The sequence below is a fragment of the Chiloscyllium plagiosum genome, chromosome 5, assembly GCF_004010195.1.
Source record: "Chiloscyllium plagiosum isolate BGI_BamShark_2017 chromosome 5, ASM401019v2, whole genome shotgun sequence".
Lineage (NCBI taxonomy): Eukaryota > Metazoa > Chordata > Chondrichthyes > Orectolobiformes > Hemiscylliidae > Chiloscyllium > Chiloscyllium plagiosum.
In genome coordinates this window covers 116,807,566-116,825,768 of record NC_057714.1, presented here as the reverse complement: position 1 = coordinate 116,825,768, position 18,203 = coordinate 116,807,566, and the positions used below count along the sequence as shown (strand labels likewise).

Sequence of the window (18,203 nt, the reverse complement as noted above, 5' to 3'; positions counted from 1 at the left end):
GACCCTTTCACAACATCTTTCCGATAGGAAGGAGACCAGAATTACACACAATATTCCAACAGTGTCCTCACCCATGTCCTGTCCATCCGCACTGACCTCCCAACACTGATGGTTAAGCCCTTCAGCGTTTGGTACCTTTCGGGTGTGTTTGATCCCAGGGCCTCTGTTTCCAAATGCCTGCCCTCCTGTTTGTGGGCCCCCTTTGTCCCCCTTGTCTCCTATTCCCACACTGCAGGGGGGTGGATTTCAGGCATCCGTTCCTTGACCTCAGTCAGTCATACCTTCTGGGCACTGACTTGCAGCCCCTTTCCCCCCTCCTCTGTCGCGACTCCCAGAGCAGAGCAGTCTTCAGTCTGTGTTTGACCCCGCGGCGATTAAACATTTTGCGGCGTTTTCTCTGAGATGGTCGTGGGTGGTGCTAGCCATGTTCCCGTGGCCGAACGCTTCTCCCATGTCGAGTTGCTGCCTTTTGACCCCCTCCCACCCTCCCCCCCCCCCCCCCCCCCTCCCCAGCGTGCAGGCAGAGCGGACTTGCGCCCAGGCTGGCATCGATGGTTGTCGCCAAGCGGGCAAGTCGCCGAGGGGGGCACTGTCACGTCAGCACAGTCCCAGACTCCCCAGCGTTCCAAAAAGGCAAGTTAATTTCCTCCAGCCTCCCACCCCGACACTTCGCAACGAGCCGCTGCCTTGTGCCAGCTGGTTGGCCCTGCCATCTCGCCAGTCCGTCCGCTCTTCCCCACGCGGGTGTCTCCAGGCCGCAAGGGGGTTTTCTTTCGGTTGTCGACGGCAGCCCTCTGGGGCTGCACAGACGCACGCGACACCAAACCTTCCTCTCTCTCTCTCTCTCTCTCTCTCTCCCCCCGTGCACACAGAGCGCCGTCGCTCGAGATCGACGTCCAGGGAGCGGGACCGAGCCAGACGGCGCGAGAGGTCCAGGTCCCGCGAGCGCAGAAGGAGCCGCTCCAGGTCACCTCACAGAAGGCGGTCCAGGTGTGTGTGTGTGTGTTTACTCAAGAGCCTCTTTGGAGACGGTGAGCGGCGTTTCAGGCCGCGAGACATCCCATCCGCGGGCCTGAAACGTCAGCGCTCTCGACAGATCTGCTGAGTTGTTCCGGCGCGGTTCTGTTTGAACGCCGAGACTCCCGGCGTCCGTGCGCCTTTACCTTCCCCCTGCCCTTAATCGTGTTTTAAGAGCCCCGTGCACCACGCGCAGACGCCATTTCACCCTCCTCTGTCTGTTCGCTGCAGGTCTCCACGGCGACACAAGTCCAGCTCCGTCTCTCCGTCGCGACAGAAAGACCAGGAGTCGAAAGATCGCGAGATCTCAGGTAACCGAGGGAGCTGCTTCTCCCCCACCCCACCTCGATTTGGATTGTCCGAGCCGCCGCGGTGCCCGTCGGCATTGGCGGGCCCTTGTGCCCAGCTCCGGAGTGGCCTCCGCGCTGGCATTTCCACGCACAGGCCCTGCCGCCGGGCCCCTGAGCCGGGTCGGACCCCAGAGGGGGAAGGTTAGACGTGCCCCGTGGAGGCTTTGAGATTGCCCGGGCGAACCAAGAAACCGCCAGGAATCTTTCGATCGCTGCGCCGGGGAGAATCGGCGTGCTGGACTGGGAAAAGGAGGAGGGTTTCTCTTTTCGAGTGGGAGGTTGTGTGTGTAAAGCTTCCCTTTTTGTGGGTGAATAGGGCTTGCGCAGCGATGGGTCCCACTCGGGATTCCAGGCAGCAACGGGGGAGGCGGGGAGGGGAGCAGCAGTAGAGGAAAACGAAAATCAAACCCGGGTTCCTCCTGGAGATTTGGGAGAGTAAGGAGCCCCATCAAATCCCCTCCGGCTCTCCGCCGCGCAATCCCGACAGTCCCGCACGCTTTCCCCCTTTCGTCTTCTGAGTTTATTTCTCTCCAGCGTCCGTCCGTTTGAAATCATTCATCCCTTCCACAGTCTTGGTAGGCAGTGACCTCCAGCCCCATTCCCACTGGCTCCCCAGCTTCCTGAACTGTGGCGATCGGCTTAACGACGGTTCAGATGACTTCCCTGCTTTTGACGTCCGTTTAAGAAGCCCAAGATGACATTTGCTTTGCTAACTTTTCTCTTTGTGATGACTGGCCCACGGTGATGTTCCCTCTGACCCGGCACGCTCGTTAAAATCAGACCGTTGCCCTCTCCGTACCCTGCTACCAAACCCCGTCATTTGACCCTGCTGTATGATCAACTCGGAGTGACCTCAGTGGTGGGCAAGTTGTTGGAGGGAATTCTGAGGGACAGGATGTACATGTATTTGGAAAGGCAAGGACTGATTCGGGATAGTCAACATGGCATGTTGACTATCCCGAATCAGTCCTTGCCTTTCCAAATACATGTACATCCTGTCCCTCAGAATTCCCTTTGCTGAACAAAGGTTGTAGGTGGCATGGTGGCACAGTGGTTAGCACTGCTGCCTCACAGCGCCAGAGACCCGGGTTCAATTCCCGCCTCAGGTGACTGACTGTGTGGAGTTTGCACGTCCTCCCCGTGTCTGCGTGGGTTGCCTCCGGGTGCTCCGGTTTCCTCCCACAGTCCAAAGATGTGCAGGTCAGGTGAATTGGCCATGGGAAATTGCCCGTAGTTTTAGGTGAAGAGTGAATTGTAGGGGAATGGTTCTCGGTGGGTTGATCTTCGGAGGATTGGTGTGGACTTGTTGGGCTAAAGGGGCTGTTTCCACACTGTACGTAATCTAATCTAATCTAAATTACCCATCAGGCGTGATCCTGTGAGTATGACGGTGTCGGACTGTTTCCTGACTGGGTGTGTGGTGCTGAAAAAGCACAGCAGGTCAGGCAGCATTCGAGGAGCAGGGGAATGAACGTTTCAGGCATAACCCCTTCATCAGGAATGAGGCTTGTGAGCTGGGGAGCTGAGAGATAAATGTGAGGGGGCTGGGGCTGGGGCTAGGGCTAGGGCTGGGGCTAGGGCTAGGGCTGGGGTTGGGGTTGGGGTTGGGTTGGGGTTGGGGCTGGGGCTGGAGGGAAGGGAGCTGGGAATGTGATCAGTAGACGGAGGTGGGGGAGAGATGATAGGTCAGAGAGGAGGGTGGGGTGGATGGGGAGAAGGTCATGGACAGGTCAAGGAGTTACCCGGAACATTCTGTCCCCGACATTCTAAAGCTGACATTCCCCGGAACGTTCGGTCCCCGACATTATATAACTGACATTCCATAACTGACATTCCCCGGAAAGGTCTATCCCCAAGATTTTATAACTGACATTCCCCGGAACATTCTATCCCCGACAATCTATAACTGACATTCCCCGGAACGTTCTGTCCCCAACATTCTATAACTAGGAAGGGTTTGGAGGGATATGGGCCGGGTGCTGGCAGGTGGGACTAGATTGGGTTGGGATACCTGGGTCAGCATGGACGGGTTGGACCGAAGGGTCTGTTTCCGTGCTGTCTGTCTCTCTGACTCTATAACTGTAGGTGAGACCACAACCACATTGCTCGTCAGCTGTCTTAGGACTGGCAGTGATGGCTGACATTGTGGGAGATGTGGAGGTGCTGGACCAGTAATCCTGAGCCCCAGCGTATTCCTTGGGGGAGGGGCACGGGTTCCAATCCCACCACGGTCGATGGTAAAATTTGAATTTGATCAAACAGAAATTGTGGAAATAATAATGAGGGCCTGGGAGTGTTGCCAAGCAAAGCAAAGTCTGCGTAGACAAGCTGGTGAAGAGGCATTTGGTGCATCAGCTTTTACTGGTCAGTGCATTGAGTGCAGGAGTTGGGAGGTCACATTGCTGCTGAACAGGACATCGGGGAGGCCACTTTTAGAATACTGCATTCAATTCTGGTCCCCTTTTCTACAAAAAGGATGTTGTGACACCTGAAAGGGTTCAGGAAAGATTGACAAGGATGTTGCCAGGGTTGGAGCTACAGGGAGAAGCTGAGTAGGCCGGGACTGTTTTCCCTGGAGCGTCGGAGGCTGAGGGGGTGACCTTATAGAGGTTTATAAAATCATGAGGGGGCATGGATACGATATATAGACATGCTCTTTTCCCCCTGGGGGAGTCCAGAACTAGAGGGGCATAGGTTTAGGGGGAGAGGGGAAAGATATAAAAGGAATGGAAGAGGGAACTTTCTCAAGCAGAGGGAGGAGAGTGTGTGTGGAATGAGGGGGAGCAGTGGAGGCTGGTACAGTTAAAACATTTAAAAGGCTTCTGGACGGGTATGTGGACAGGAAGGATATGGGCCAAGCGCTGGCAAGTGGGACGGGATTAATTCAGGATATCTGGTTGGCGTGGACGGGTTGGACTGAAGAGCCTGTATGTGTTGTACTTCTGATTCTGAAAGCCAGTCAAGTGGCGATCAAGCAATCACTCTCATAAAAAAACAAAACCTGTCCGGTTCAATAAAACCCTTGAAGGAAGGAAATCTGCTGTGTTTACCTGGGCCAGACCTATAGCAATGTGGTCGAGTCGAGCTAGGGATGCCCTCATCACATGAACAGATTTACAAATAAACAAAAATTCTGGAGCACTTCAGTGAGGGAGTGACCTTCAAAGGAAGGGAGAGGGTATCGCAGAACCAAACTGCAAGGCACCCGTTCCAGTTACCAAGTCTCATTGGGATGGTTAAACGTTTTGAAATTTGCAACAGTCCACGATCGAAACTGGAGCTTGAGAGAGAACTGCCCCTTACAACAGTGCTCCCTGTGACCCCCCCCCGCCATTGTGAGCACATTGTCCCTAAATCCGGATGCTGGTTACAAAGCTTCCTTTGCACCGGTACTGTCATTCAGTAATCCTGTCTGCGAATAGGGTGGTTCAGTGGTTAGCACTGTTGCCTCACAGCGCCAGGGTTCCCGGTTCGATCCCAGCCTCAGGCAACTGTCTGGGTGGAGTTTGCACATACTACCTGTGTCTGCGTGGGTTTCCTCCGGGTGCTTTGGTTTCCTCCCACAGTCACAGATGTGCAGGTCAGGATGAATTGGTCATGTTACATTATCCATAGTGCTGAGGGATGTGCATGTTTGGGTGGATTGGCCATGCTAAATTACCCATAGTGTTCAGGGATGTGCAGGTTAGGGTGGATTATCCTTGCTAAATTACCCATAGTGCTCAGGGATGTGCAGGTTAGGGTGGATTGGCCATGCTAAATTACCCATAGTGTCAAAGGGAAATGGGTCTGGGTGGGTTACTCTTCGGAAGGTCGGTGTTGACTGGTTGGGCCGAAGGGCTTGTTTCCACACTGTAGGGAATCTAATCTAGTCTACAAAACAGCTTTCTCTTTACCTGCAGAGGCTGACATGGAGGGAAAGACAGAAGAAGAGATTGAGCTGTTGAGGGTGATGGGCTTTGACGCTTTCGACACCACCAAGGTAAGTTGAGTTTCTGATCTCTTATCGGGACTGTGAGTCGAATCCGCGAGCGTTGATCTCGACCGTTGGCCTCGGTGAATGTTACAGCGGCGCTCGATCCCAGTCTCCATAAAGTTTCCAATAGATTGTATTGGGTCAAGTGGGAAGATTTAGCGGGAGGGTTGGTTCCGCGTTGTTGGGATGAGCTTCCAAGAGGCTGTCAATAAAGTGGATTCCCAAGTGAGGTCGGAATGTGTTGCGTCATTGTGCTGAGATAAAATTGTCACTGTGCTCAGCGTGGATCAGGGACAGTATGGTGCAAAAGGTGGAACTGTTCAAACCCGCTGCTGTCCCCAGGGACAAAGGCAGCAGAGTCAGGGGCAGCGAGGCACTCAATCGTCCTTGATTCGGCGACGTTTCTTCAGTGTCGCTGGGTCAAAACACCAGAGTTCCCTCCCAAACTGCGGCGCGGGACGTGTCCGCATCAGACGGGCGGAAGTGGCTGAAGACTGAGGATCCTGGGCTTGTATTCATTCGAGTTTACCAGGTCCAGGGGAGATCTAATAGCAACTTGCAAGATAATACGTGGATTAGAAAGGGTGGACGCTGGGAATTTGTTTCCGTGAGGCGGGCGGGGGAGACAGCCTGAGAATGAGAGGGGGTCAATTTAGAACGGAAATGAGGAGACATTTCTTCAGCCAGAGAGTGGTGGACCTTTGGAAGTCATTGCCACAGAGCGCAGTGACGTTACATGTCCTCAAGGCAGAGATTGCTAAATTCTTGATCTCGCAAGGATACAAGGAGAGTGCGGGCAAGATTAGATTAGATTACATTAGATTAGATTACATTACAGTGTGGAAACAGGCCCTTCGGCCCAACAAGTCCACACCGACCCGCCGAAGCGAACCCACCCATACCCCTACATTTACCCCTTACCTAACACTACGGGCAATTTAGCATGGCCAATTCACCTGACCCTGCACATCTTTTGGACTGTGGGAGGAAACCGGAGCACCCGGAGGAAACCCACGCAGACACGGGGAGAACGTGCAAACTCCACACAGTCAGTCGCCTGAGGCGGGAAATGAACCCGGGTCTCAGGCACTGTGAGGCAGCAGTGCTAACCACTGTGCCACCGTGCCGCCCACAACGCAAGTGGCGTTGAAATGCCCATCGGCCATGAATGAACGGCAGAATGGACTCAATGGGCCGAAGGGCCTTACTTCCACTCCAAGTCAATGAATCGTCACCGTCTTCTTGAGTGTCGGAGGCTGAGGGGGTGACCTTATAGAGGTTTATAAAATCATGAGGGGCATGGATAGGATAAATAGACAAGGTCTTTTCCCCTGGGGTGGGGGAGTCCAGAACTAGAGGGGCATAGGTTTAGGGCGAGAGGGGAAAGATATAAAAGGTTCTTAAAGGGGCAACTTTTTCACACAGAGGGTGGTACGTGTATGGAATGAGGTGGAGGCTGGTACAGTTGTAACATTTAAGAGGCATTTGGATGGGTATATGAATAGGAAGGGTTTGGAGGGATATGGGCCGGGTGCTGGCAGGTGGGACTAGATTGGGTTGGGATATCTGGGTTGGCATGGACGGGTTGGACCGAAGGGTCTGTTTCCGTGCTGTACCTCTCTATAACTCTATTTGTTGTGGAAGAATTACTCAAAAGTTCATTTTTTAAAAATTACCAGGAGACTCAAAGTCCTTCACAAAACTAAACTTAATCTTGCTTTGGGAGCCAGCAAAATGTCTTCCCTGCCCCCCCCCCCCCAAACTAACTCTTTGTTCTTCTGCAATTTATTCAGGTGTTCTTCCCGCGCTTATCGGATAACATTAGCACAGCTTGCTTTGTCTTTTTAAACTAATCATCGTCTGCCACACAGGTCCCCTCCGCCACGCTTAATCTATCACATTCCAACACCACCATCTTCAGCATTAGCTCATCTCCCTGTGATTTAACCCACTGATCACAACGCACTTCCGTTATCTGTTACTGGAGCCCTGTAGCATGATCCCGGGTGTACACTGCCACACTAAGTTCACTACACGTGACTACCATGCTAACTTCCACACCAGGCAGTGGCGTTTTGGGGGGGACTCGAGCGGCTGGAGATGCACGGGGACAGTCAACAGCGTATACACATTCGTTCCCGAGAGGATGGAGTTTACCACACTCGAAACTCCCTCGATCACGTTGCGCTGAACAGGACCCACGTTTCGCACTTCGGTCGGTGACGCCAGTAAAGATCTCCCTGGGAAACTGGGTGTTTTCCGTGCCCGTCCTTCCAGCCCACTTTCCCACAGGCCATTTCTGTTTACTTTCGGGTTTGCGTGGATTTTATTTTTAACAAAAGGAAAGGGTGCCTGGCTGGGTTGGACCGAAGGGTCTGTTTCCGTGCTGTGTACATCTCTTCTGGACTCTAATTGTGCTCCCATTGCAATTAGAGTCATGGAGATGTACAGCACAGAAACAGACCCTTCGGTCCAACCCGTCCATGCTGTCCCAGATATCCCAACCCAATCTAGTCCCAACAGGCAGCACCCGGCCCATCTCCCTCCAAACCCTTCCTATTCATATACCCATCCAAATGCCTAATTGATTCATTTGACCTTTGGAAATGTTAAGCATCACGGTGACTCGAATAAGTCAGGGGTGGCCAGACCCGGCCAGCCATGCCCACGTTTCCCCTTCCCCCCCCGGTGAAACGCTGTTGTTGGATACGGTGTGGACTAGCAAGGGAGTCTCCCCTCCCCATTTCAACGGTGACTGCCCTTCACAAGTACTTCAGCACTCACTGCAACGCGGGCCCCGTTCTCACACTCCGACCCGAAGCAGGATCGTTCCTCTGAGCTCTGCACACGGACGTGAGCTATAGTCCGACAGACAACTCGCAACCTGTCCCGAGTGACCCCGAAGCAGAGGGGTGGACTGGGGTGGGCAAAAGTCAAACAGCACACGACGCCACATTAAAAGTCTAACAGGTTTCCTTCGAACCTCGAGCTTTCTGGTCAGCATGGACGGGTTGGACTGAAGGGTCTGTTTCCATGCTGTAAATATCTATGACTTTCAGAGCGTCCTCCCCTTCCTCAGGCAGCTAGAGAACGCGAATACATCGGGCACAAAACTTGTAGTCAAACGGCAATGACTTACGCAAATGTATTTAACAAACTATTCAGTCTTTAATCCATCAGAATGGGGATGTGGGTTTCAATTGACTAATGTGTCAATCCCTGCCCCAAGATTAGATTAGATTCGGGCGGCATGTGGGCTCAGTGGTTAGCACTGCTGCCTCAAAGCACCAGGAACCTGGGTTCAATTCCTACCTCAGGCGACTGTCTGTGTGTGTGGAGTTTGCACGTTCTCCCCGTGTCTGCGTGGGTTTGCTCCGGGTGCTCCGGTTTCCTCCCACAGTCCAAAGATGTGCAGGTCAGGATGGATTGGCCATAACTTCAGGTTTCGTCAGAATAAGGGTGACCCCTTGGGTCAGACAACGCATTCGAGGTGTGAGGCCTTGTTTCAAGTCTGTGTCTCATCCTGGAGCCCGACGGGTTGGATTTCCAGAATAGGAATTTATGAAATGCCACATTGACTGCCTGACGGTGTGCTTTTCGAACGCAACAGAATGCATCTGCAAATCCAGGCCCTGTCGGATCCAGCCCCAGTCTCCCTCCAATCTAGTCCTTTGAGGACCAGTCTGATCCGTGACTGCCTTTTTCAAAACGTACAAACTGAAGCTTTAATCACCCGGCTCGGCTCGGCTCATTCCTCAATACAGGCCCCGAAAACGGCCTTTTCCTGGTCGGACTATTGTTTCAGGAAACCTTGAAGGTACCGAGCAAATTCTGCCCCGTCCCAGCGCTCCCCCCCCCGGCTTTGCATGCATCGTGCTGAGATGTGTTTGAAGCAAGGCTAGTGGGATCTGATGGGTGGCTGTTTGAATCAGCGACCAGTTGAGCTGAGGGCTGGGGAAGTGAAAGCGGAACAGGGCACTGGGGCGGCCGGAGCCCTGTGTGCTTTCAGCAGGCAGAGACAGTGTGTTTGGCAAACCCCTTTTGAAAGGCCTGTCTCCTCTTCTTTCAAACAAAAGAAATATCGGCGCTTCACCGATCAAAAGTGCCAGGCGAAATCGTGCGGAATGTGACCGCTTGGCCATTCTGCCCATCCAGTCTTGCCATTCCGTGAGGTCGTGGTTGATCTGCTCAAGGTCAACGCTACTTGGCTGCTGGTTCCCCATAACCCTTGGTCCCCTTCCCGATTTAAAAACTGTCTGTCTGTCTCAGCCTCGTACGCACCTAATGACCCAGAGTCTGACGCCCTCCACAGATCGACTACCCCCGTCTGTAAGGAGGAATTCCTCCTCATCTCGGCCTTAAACTTGCCACCCCCACATTCTGACCTTTAAACCCTCTTGTCCGAGACTCCCCCACAAAAGGGAACAACTTTACTGAAACAGAACATAGCATCGAACACTGCAGCGCAGTACAGGCCATTCAGCCCTTGATGTGCTGACCTGCACAACCAACCTGAAGCCCATCTGACCTACACTATTCCCTTATCATCCTTCTGTTAATCCAATGACCATTTCAATGCCCTTAAAGTTGGCGACTCTACTGCTGTTGTAGGCAGGGCGTTCCACTCTCCTCCTACTCCGAGTAAAGAAACTACCTCTGACATCTGTCCTGTATCTATCACCCCCTCAATTTAAAGCTATGTCCCCTCGTGCGAGCCATCACCATCCGAGGGAAAAGGTGTCACTGTCCACCCTGTCTAAACCTCTGATGATCTTATATGTCTCATTAAGTCACCTCTCAACCTCCTTCTCTCTAACGATAACAGCCTCAAGTCTCTCAGCCTTTCCTTGTAAGACCTACTCTCCATCACAGGCAACGTCCTGGTAAATCTCCTCTGAACCCTTTCCAAAGCTTCCACAGGGGCTGCACGGTGGCTACAGTGGTTAGCACCGCTGCCTCTCAGCACCAGGGGCCTGGGTTCGATTCCAGCCCTGGGGAGTCTGTGTGGAGTTTGCACATTCTCTCCTCCTCTTCCCCGCCACCCCCCCACCGCCTCGTGTCTGCGTGGGTTACCTCCGGGTGCTCTGGTTTCCTCCCACAGTCCAAAGATGTGCAGGTTAGGGTGGATTGGCCGTGCTAAATTACCCATAGTGCTCAGGGATGTGCAGGTTAGGGTGGACTGGCTTTGCTAAATTACCCATAGTGCTCAGGGATGTTCAGGTTAGATTGGATTGGCCATGCTAAATTACCCATAGTGCTCAGGAATGTGCAGGTTAGGGTGGATAGGCCGTGCTAAATTACCCATAGTGCTCAGGGATGTACAGGTTAGGGTGGATTGGCTATGCTAAATTACCCATAGTGCTCAGGGATGTGCAGGTTAGGGTGGATTGGCCATGCTAAATTACCCATAGTGCTCAGGGATGTGCAGGTTAGGGTGGATTAGCCATGCTAAATTACCCATAGTGCTCAGGGATGTGCAGGTTGGGGTGGATTGGACATGTTAAATTACCCATAGTGCTCAGGGATGTGCAGGATAGGGTGGATTGGCCATGCTAAATTACCCATAGTGCTCAGGGATGTGCAGGTTAGGGTGGATTGGCCATGCTAAATTACCCGTAGTGCTCAGGGATGTGCAGATTAGGGTGGATTGGCCATGCTAGATTACCCATACTGCTCAGGGATGTGCAGGTTAGGGTGGATTGGCCGTGCTAAATTACCCATAGTGCTCAGGGATGTGCAGGTTAGGGTGGATTGGCCGTGCTAAATTACCTATAGTGTTCAGTGCATTAGGCAGAGGGGAATGGGTCAAGGTGGGTTACTCTTCGGAGGGTTGGTGTGGACTGGTTGGGCCGAAGGGCCTTTTCCACACTGTAGGGAATCTAATCTAATCCTTCCTAAAATGCAGCGACCAGAACTGTACGTGACACTCCCAAGTGCGGCTGCCCCAGTTTTGCCCAGAGTTCTGCATCTACCCTGTCAAGCCCCCTGAGACGTTTTAATTAAAGACGTCTCTCACGCTTTGAGCGGTTGACAGCGTAGATAGAGGCTGTTCGGTTTGTCTCCCATGAGCACAGTTCCCCTTTGTGTAACACGGTCCCTCCTTCCCCCTGGTGCAGCTGAGTGAACGTTCTCTGGATTGCCTCTGACGCTGTAAGACCTTAAGGCTTGGGAGCAGAAATGCCACGTTGAGCCGAGCAGCTGTGGTGTGACTGGTGCCTTGTACTGTTTCGACTCCAGCCCTTCTCAGTTTTTATATTCGGTGCCCTTTGAAATATTCGCAGCCATTTGCCTTCCCTCTTGCCCTTCGATTCTTATGATACATGAGCTCTCAAGTCCGTCCGCACTGTCGCTTCCCACTGCCTTGCTCCGTTGAGATAATATTGAGCTGCCCTGCTCTTCCTGCCCAGAGTGCATAACCTCCCGTTTCCCCATGTTATATTTCCCCGTCCTGCCTGTCATCCTCACCGATCACCTTCCTGCCTACCTTTGTGTTACCCCAAAAGTGGCGATAGTGTATTAACTGTGCTCCCAGCACCAATCCCTGTGTCACTGCACCGGCTGCCATCTTGGAACTGTCCCCTTTATCCCAAACGTCTGTCAGTTGGCCACGCAAGTGTACCACAGCAATGCCGTTGACTCTCGCCTTGTGGCGGCATCTCAGGGTTGGGAAAGCAACAGCAGTGAGTCGGGAACGTGCAATGCCTCTCCCGTGAGAGGGCGAGTAAGGAATGGAAAGGGGAGGCCAGAGGAGAGGAGGTGACCCGCCTTCTGGAACTGCTGCAGTCCTCCTGCAAAGAGTCGCCCCACTGACAGCAATGCCGTTGACTCTCGCCTTGTGGCGGCATCTCAGGGTTGGGAAAGCAACAGCAGTGAGTCGGGAACGTGCAATGCCTCTCCCGTGAGAGGGAGAGTAAGGAATGGAAAGGGGAGGCCAGAGGAGAGGTGGTGACCCGCCTTCTGGAACTGCCGCAGTCCTCCTGCAAAGAGTCGCCCCACTGCGTCCTCGGGGAAGGAATCCCAGGATATTCACCACTGTTGGAATATTGGGGGCAATTCTGGTCTCCTTCCTATCGGAAAGATGTTGTGAAACTTGAAAGGGTTCAGAAAAGATTTACAAGGATGTTGCCAGGGTTGGAGGATTTGAGCTACAGGGAGAGGCTGGACAGGCTGGGGCTGTTTTCCCTGGAGCATCGGAGGCTGAGGGGTGACCTTATAGAGGTTTACAAAATCCTGAGGGGGCATGGATAGGATAAATAGACAAAGTCTTTTCCTCTGGGGTGGGGGAGTCCAGAACTAGAGGGGCATAGGTTTAGGGTGAGAGGGGAAAGATATAAAAGAGACCTAAGGGGCAACTTTTTCGCACAGAGGGTGGTACGTGTATGGAATGAGCTGCCAGAGGATGTGGTGGAGGCTGGTACAATTACAGCATTTAAGAGGTATTTGGATGGGTATATGAATAGGAAGGGTTTGGAGGGATATGGGCCAAGTGCTGGCAGGTGGGACTAAATCGGGTTGGGATGTCTGGGACAGCATGGACGGGTTGGACCAAAGGGTCTGTTTCCATCTCTATGACTCAGCAACGGCGATATATTTCCGAGTCAGGGATAGCGAGTGGCTGGGAGGGGAGTTCGCAAAGAGGGTGGTGCTCCCATGTATCCGCTGCCCCAGCTGGAAGTGGTCGTGGGGTTTGGAAGGTGCTGCCTGAGGAACTCTGACAGCCTGATTTGAGAACAGCCTGTTGCTCGATTCCCCACTGTGATCGTGACCTGGAAAACTGCGACTTTCTAACGTGTGCTCTGATCTTTCTTCCACAGGGCAAGAAGCTTGAAGGTTCTGTTAATGCTTACGCTGTTAATGTGCAACAGAAGAGGAAATACCGGTGAGCAACTCAAAGGATTTGTAAACTTTCAGAGACTTAAGCCACTCTTTCTAAAGTTGTCTGCTTTTCGTTATTTATATGAATGATTTAGATAGTCAGTTTGCCGATGACACTAGAATCGGAGGTATAGTGGACAGCGAAGAAGGTTACCTTGGATTACAACAGGATCTTGATCTGAACGGCCAATGGGCTGAGGAGTAGCAGATAGAGTTTAATTTAGATAAATGTGAGGTGCTGCATTTTGGGAAAGCAAATCTTAGCAGGACTTTATGGTGAGGTTGTAGGGAGTGTTGCTGAACAAAGAGACCTTGGAGTGCAGGTTCATAGCTCCTTGAAAGTGGAGTCGCAGGTAGATAGGATAGTGAAGAAGGCGTTTGGTATGCTTTCCTTTATTGGTCAGAGTATTGAGTAGGTCATGTTGCGGCTGTACAGGACATTGGTTAGGCCACTGTTGGAATATTGTGTGCAATTCTGGTCTCCTTCCTATCGGAAAGGTGTTGTGGAATTGGAAAAGGTTCAGAAACGATTTACAAGGATGTTGCCAGATTCAGAGGATTTGAGCTATAGGGAGAGGCTGAACAGGCTGGACCTGTTTTCCCTGGAGCGTCGGAAGCTGAGGGGTGACCTTATAGAGGTTTACAAAATTATGAGGGGCATGGATAGGATACAACATTTAAGAGGCATTTGGATGGGTATATGAATAGGAAGGGTTTGGAGGGAGATGGGCCGGGTGCTGGCAGGTGGGACTAGATTGGGTTGGGATATCTGGGTCAGCATGGACAGGTTGGACCGAAGGGTCTGTTTCCGTGCTGTACGTCTCTATGACTGTATGAACATCCTTCCAATAGGAAGGAGACCAGAATTGCATGCAATGTTCCAAAAGTGGCCTCACCGACGTCCTGTACAGCTGCAACATGACCCGTGACAGAACAAAACAAGCCTTCATCCAGCAATAAATCACTTCACCCTTTGTAACCTCACACAGCTAGGAGAAAGCGAGGACTGCAGATGCTGGGGATCAGAGTCGAGAGAGTGCGGTGCTGGAAAATAACAGCAGGTCAGGCAGCAGCCGAGGAGCCGGAAGGGCTTTTGGCCCGAAACGTTGACTCTCCTGCTCCCTCGGACGCTGGCCGACCTGCTGTGCTTTTCCAGCGCCACACTCTCTTGACTCTAACCGCACACAGCGCCCTCTCCAATTGATGTCCTCAGAGCAAATGCCACTGGAGTTGTCTTCAAATAGCGATCCGTAATCGTTTTTTCTTTCTCTCTCTGTCTCCTGTGCAGGCAGTACATGAACAGAAAAGGTGGATTTAACAGACCGTTGGATTTCATTGCGTAATTCCTTTCCAGGCCTGGCGATACCTGACATTTCTCGACCCTGCGGCCAGAGCGATGGGGCAGCTTTCCCTTGACCCTTGCCACCGTTCGCCAGCAGGACCCCGCGTTGTTTTCTTTGTCCCCAGGAGGTGCTGGTGGTGTCTTCAAACCTGTCGGCGAAGGTTTGACCACGTTTTGTGACGTTTATTCTGTATATTGTTTTCAAATTACTGTGCTGTTAGTGAGGCGTGAAGAGGGCGGACGTATTCTGTGCATTAACCTGTATCAATAAAAGCTCCAAACAAAGTCAACTGGGTTTGATCCGTGTCCTTTCACCCGACCGGCAGCTCAGGATTGAGCTTTCCGGGGCTCGGATTCATAGCTGTGGACATGTTTGGCTTCCGAACCGATCCCGGATTTTTTAATCCAGCGCTGTACAAGCTTGCTCAGGCAACTCTCTTTGCCAGACTAGCTCCGCTGTATCAGGACCCTGGGACTTCAACGTTAACGCCTGCTTTAAAATGAGCAGCTGTCTCTGCATTCAGGCGAATGAAGTTTTTTTTAAGATTAGATTCCCTGCAGTGTGGAAACCGGCTATTAGGCCCCAGCAAATCCACACCGACCCTCCGAAGTGTAACCCAGCCAGACTCGTTCCCCTAACACTGTGGGGCAATTTAGCACGGCCAATCCACCCATTCCTGGGCACTATGGGTAATTTAGAACGGCCAATCCACCCTAACCTGCACATCCCTGAGCACTATGGGTAATTTAGCACGGCCAATCCACCCTAACCTGCACATCCCTGAGCACTATGGGTAATTTAGCGTGGCCAATTCACCCTAACCTGCACATCCCTGAGCACTGTGGGTAATTTAGCGTGGCCAATTCACCCTAACCTGCACATCTTTGGACTGTGGGAGGAAACCGGAGCACCCGGAGGAAACCCACGCAGACACGGGGGAAAGAATGTACAAACTTCACACACAGTTACCCGAGGCTGGAATTGAACCGGGGTCCCTGGCACTGTGAGGCAGCCGTGCTAATTCCTGAGCCAGTCGCTCTCGCTCTCCCTCTCCAGTCTGATTGATGGCTTGAATCCGATGCATCGTTTCTTGTCTCAGATCCGGGGGCTGACTTGTTTGTTTCGGCGTGTGTTTTCCGATCTTGCACATTAGATACGCCCATAAACCGTAGCAAACGCATCCCACTCGGCCTTCCAGAAGAGTGGCAGCACCTCCGGGATAGGTCTGGTGAGCCTCTGCTGCACTCCGTCTTCGGTCAAGTCTGTGCTCCTTCAATGAGGAGACCAAATCACTTAATACCCTCGGTACGATTTCATCTGGGTACTGTAGGAAGGGATCTTTATTCCTGTACTCCGATCCTCTCTCAGTAAAGGCCAGCGTACAGTTTCCCTTCCTCATTGTGAGTCACCTTTCACCAACTTGCGGACAGAGATACCCCAGTCCCCCTTGGGTCTCGATTTTTTCCACTCTCTCGACATTTAACAGATATTCAGTGTTCCAGTTTTATTTCAACCAAACCGGAGAGTTCCTTTCTCCACGACACGTTCCGTCTGCCTCGCTCCTGCGATCTCACTCGGCTTGTCTGAATCTCTTCCCAAGCTCCTTCAAATCGTTCACAGACAGGATCAGGGAGAATCCCAAACTTTTGCGTCCGTCTCAGAAAGGGAGCTGCGGTCCCAAAGGAACGCTTGCTGTCAGTATTCGGCAGAGAGAAGGAATTGGTGGAGGATGACCTCGGGGAAGAGAGTGCTGGATTTCGAAGCCAAGTTGCTGTTCAAAAGGAAGAAGTGTCGTGGGTCTTCGAATAAAAAAAGGTGTTTCAGGTCAGTACGTAAGTTAGCCCGCTGCGCTGAAAGGTTTTGTTAACTTTTACATCAACCTGAGCTACAAATCGTCTCAGAAGTGGAGAACAAGCCTTCCAGCTTGACGAGCTGCCTTGTGTGCTTAAGTATTAAGATCGGTAAGTCCCCGGGTTCCAGAATATTCAGGGAGGCGAGACGACAAATGGCAGAAGTGTTGACAGACGTTTTTATATCCTCTTTGTCCACAGCTGAGCTCCCAGAGGAATAGCCAATGTTGTCCCATTGCTGAAGAAGGGTAACAGGGATAATCCGAGAAATGACAGGCCTGTGCGCCTCACGTCGGTGGTAGGGAAATTATTGGAAACGGTCCTGGGGGATAAGGTCCCCACGCATTAGGAAGCAAGTGGATTTTGTGCCAGGGCATCATGTCTCACGAACTGGAAAGAGTTCGGAAAGGGCAGTGTTCCGCAGGGATCGGTGCTGGGGCCTCTGCTTCTGGTCTCCGTAAACGACGTGCAGGAAAATCTCACTGGTCTAATTTCGTAAGTTTGCAGCCGACACAAAGATTGGAGGAGTCGCAGGTAGTGAGGGGGATTGTCAGAGGATGCAGTCGGATATAGATCAGTTGGAGGCATGGGCGGAAAAACAGATGCCATCTAATCCAGACTTGTGATGCATTTTGGAAGGTCAAGTACAGGTGGGAATTAGTGAATGGCAGAACCCTGAGGAGGATTGATACACAGAGGGATCTGGATGTGTAGGTCCACAGATCAGTGCAGTGCAGGCAGATAAGGTAGTGAAAAAATCTTATGACATTCTTTCTTTCATCGGAAGGGACATTGACTGCCTGACCTGCTGCGCTTTTCCAGCAACACCTTTTCAGCTCTGATCTCCAGCATCTGCAGTCCTCACTTTCTCCTATAAGGATAGGCAAGTTATGCTGCAGCTTTAGAGAACTTTAGTTCAGCCACATTTGGAAGATTGCATCTAATTCTGGTCACCCCACCACCAGAAGGATGTAGATGCTTCGCAGAGGGTACAGAAGAAGTTTACCAGGATCCTGCCTGGTGTGGAGGATTTTAACGATGAAAAGTTGAATAGACCAGGTTTGTTTGCACCAGAACACCTAACCAATGTCCTGTCCAGCCGCAACATGACCTCCCAACTCCTGTACTCAATACTCTGACCAATAAAGCATACCAAACACCTTTTATACCTTTCCCCTCTCACTCTAAACCTATGCCCCTCTAGTTCTGGACTCCCCCACCCCAGGGAAAAGACCTTGTCTATTTACCCTATCCGTGCCCCCTCATGATTTTGTAAACTCTATAAGGTCAGCCCTCAGCTTCCGACGCTCCAGGGAAAACAGCCCCAGCCTGTCCAGCCTCTCCCTGTAGCTCAAACCCTCCAACCCTGGCAACATCTTTGTAAATCTTTTCTGAACCCTTTCAAGTTTCACAACATCTTTCCGATAGGAAGGAGACCAGAATTGAACGCAATATTCCAATTCTGGCCTAACCAATGTCCTGTACAGCCGCAACATGACCTCCCAACTCGGTACTCAATATTCTGACCAATAAAGGAAAGCATACCAAACTCCTTCTTCACTATCCTATCGACCTGCGACTCTGCTTTCAAGGAGCTATGAACCTGCACTCCAAGGTCTCTTTGTTCAGCAACACTCCCTAGGACCTTACCATTAAGTGGATAAGTCCTGCTAAGATTTGCTTTCCTAAAATGCAGCACCTCACATTTATCTGAATTAAACTCCATCTGCCACTCCTCAGCCCATTGGCCCATCTGGTCCAGATCCTGTTGTAATCTGAGGTAACCCTCTTC

The 18,203-nt window shown here is 51.9% G+C and overlaps 2 protein-coding genes across 3 annotated transcripts in view; both read left to right on the top strand.

Annotated features, from left to right (window-relative positions):
- Positions 1–18,203, top strand: part of arhgap39 (Rho GTPase activating protein 39) — a 650,153-nt gene that overhangs the window by 562,075 nt on the left and 69,875 nt on the right. The window lies entirely within an intron of this gene.
- Positions 61–14,850, top strand: LOC122550178 (U4/U6.U5 small nuclear ribonucleoprotein 27 kDa protein-like). The gene is made up of 5 exons (XM_043690880.1): positions 61–990; positions 1,249–1,328; positions 5,270–5,349; positions 13,158–13,222; positions 14,507–14,850. The coding sequence occupies exons 1-5, from the start codon at positions 425–427 to the stop codon at positions 14,559–14,561; spliced, it is 846 nt and encodes a 281-aa protein (XP_043546815.1). The 5' UTR covers positions 61–424; the 3' UTR covers positions 14,562–14,850.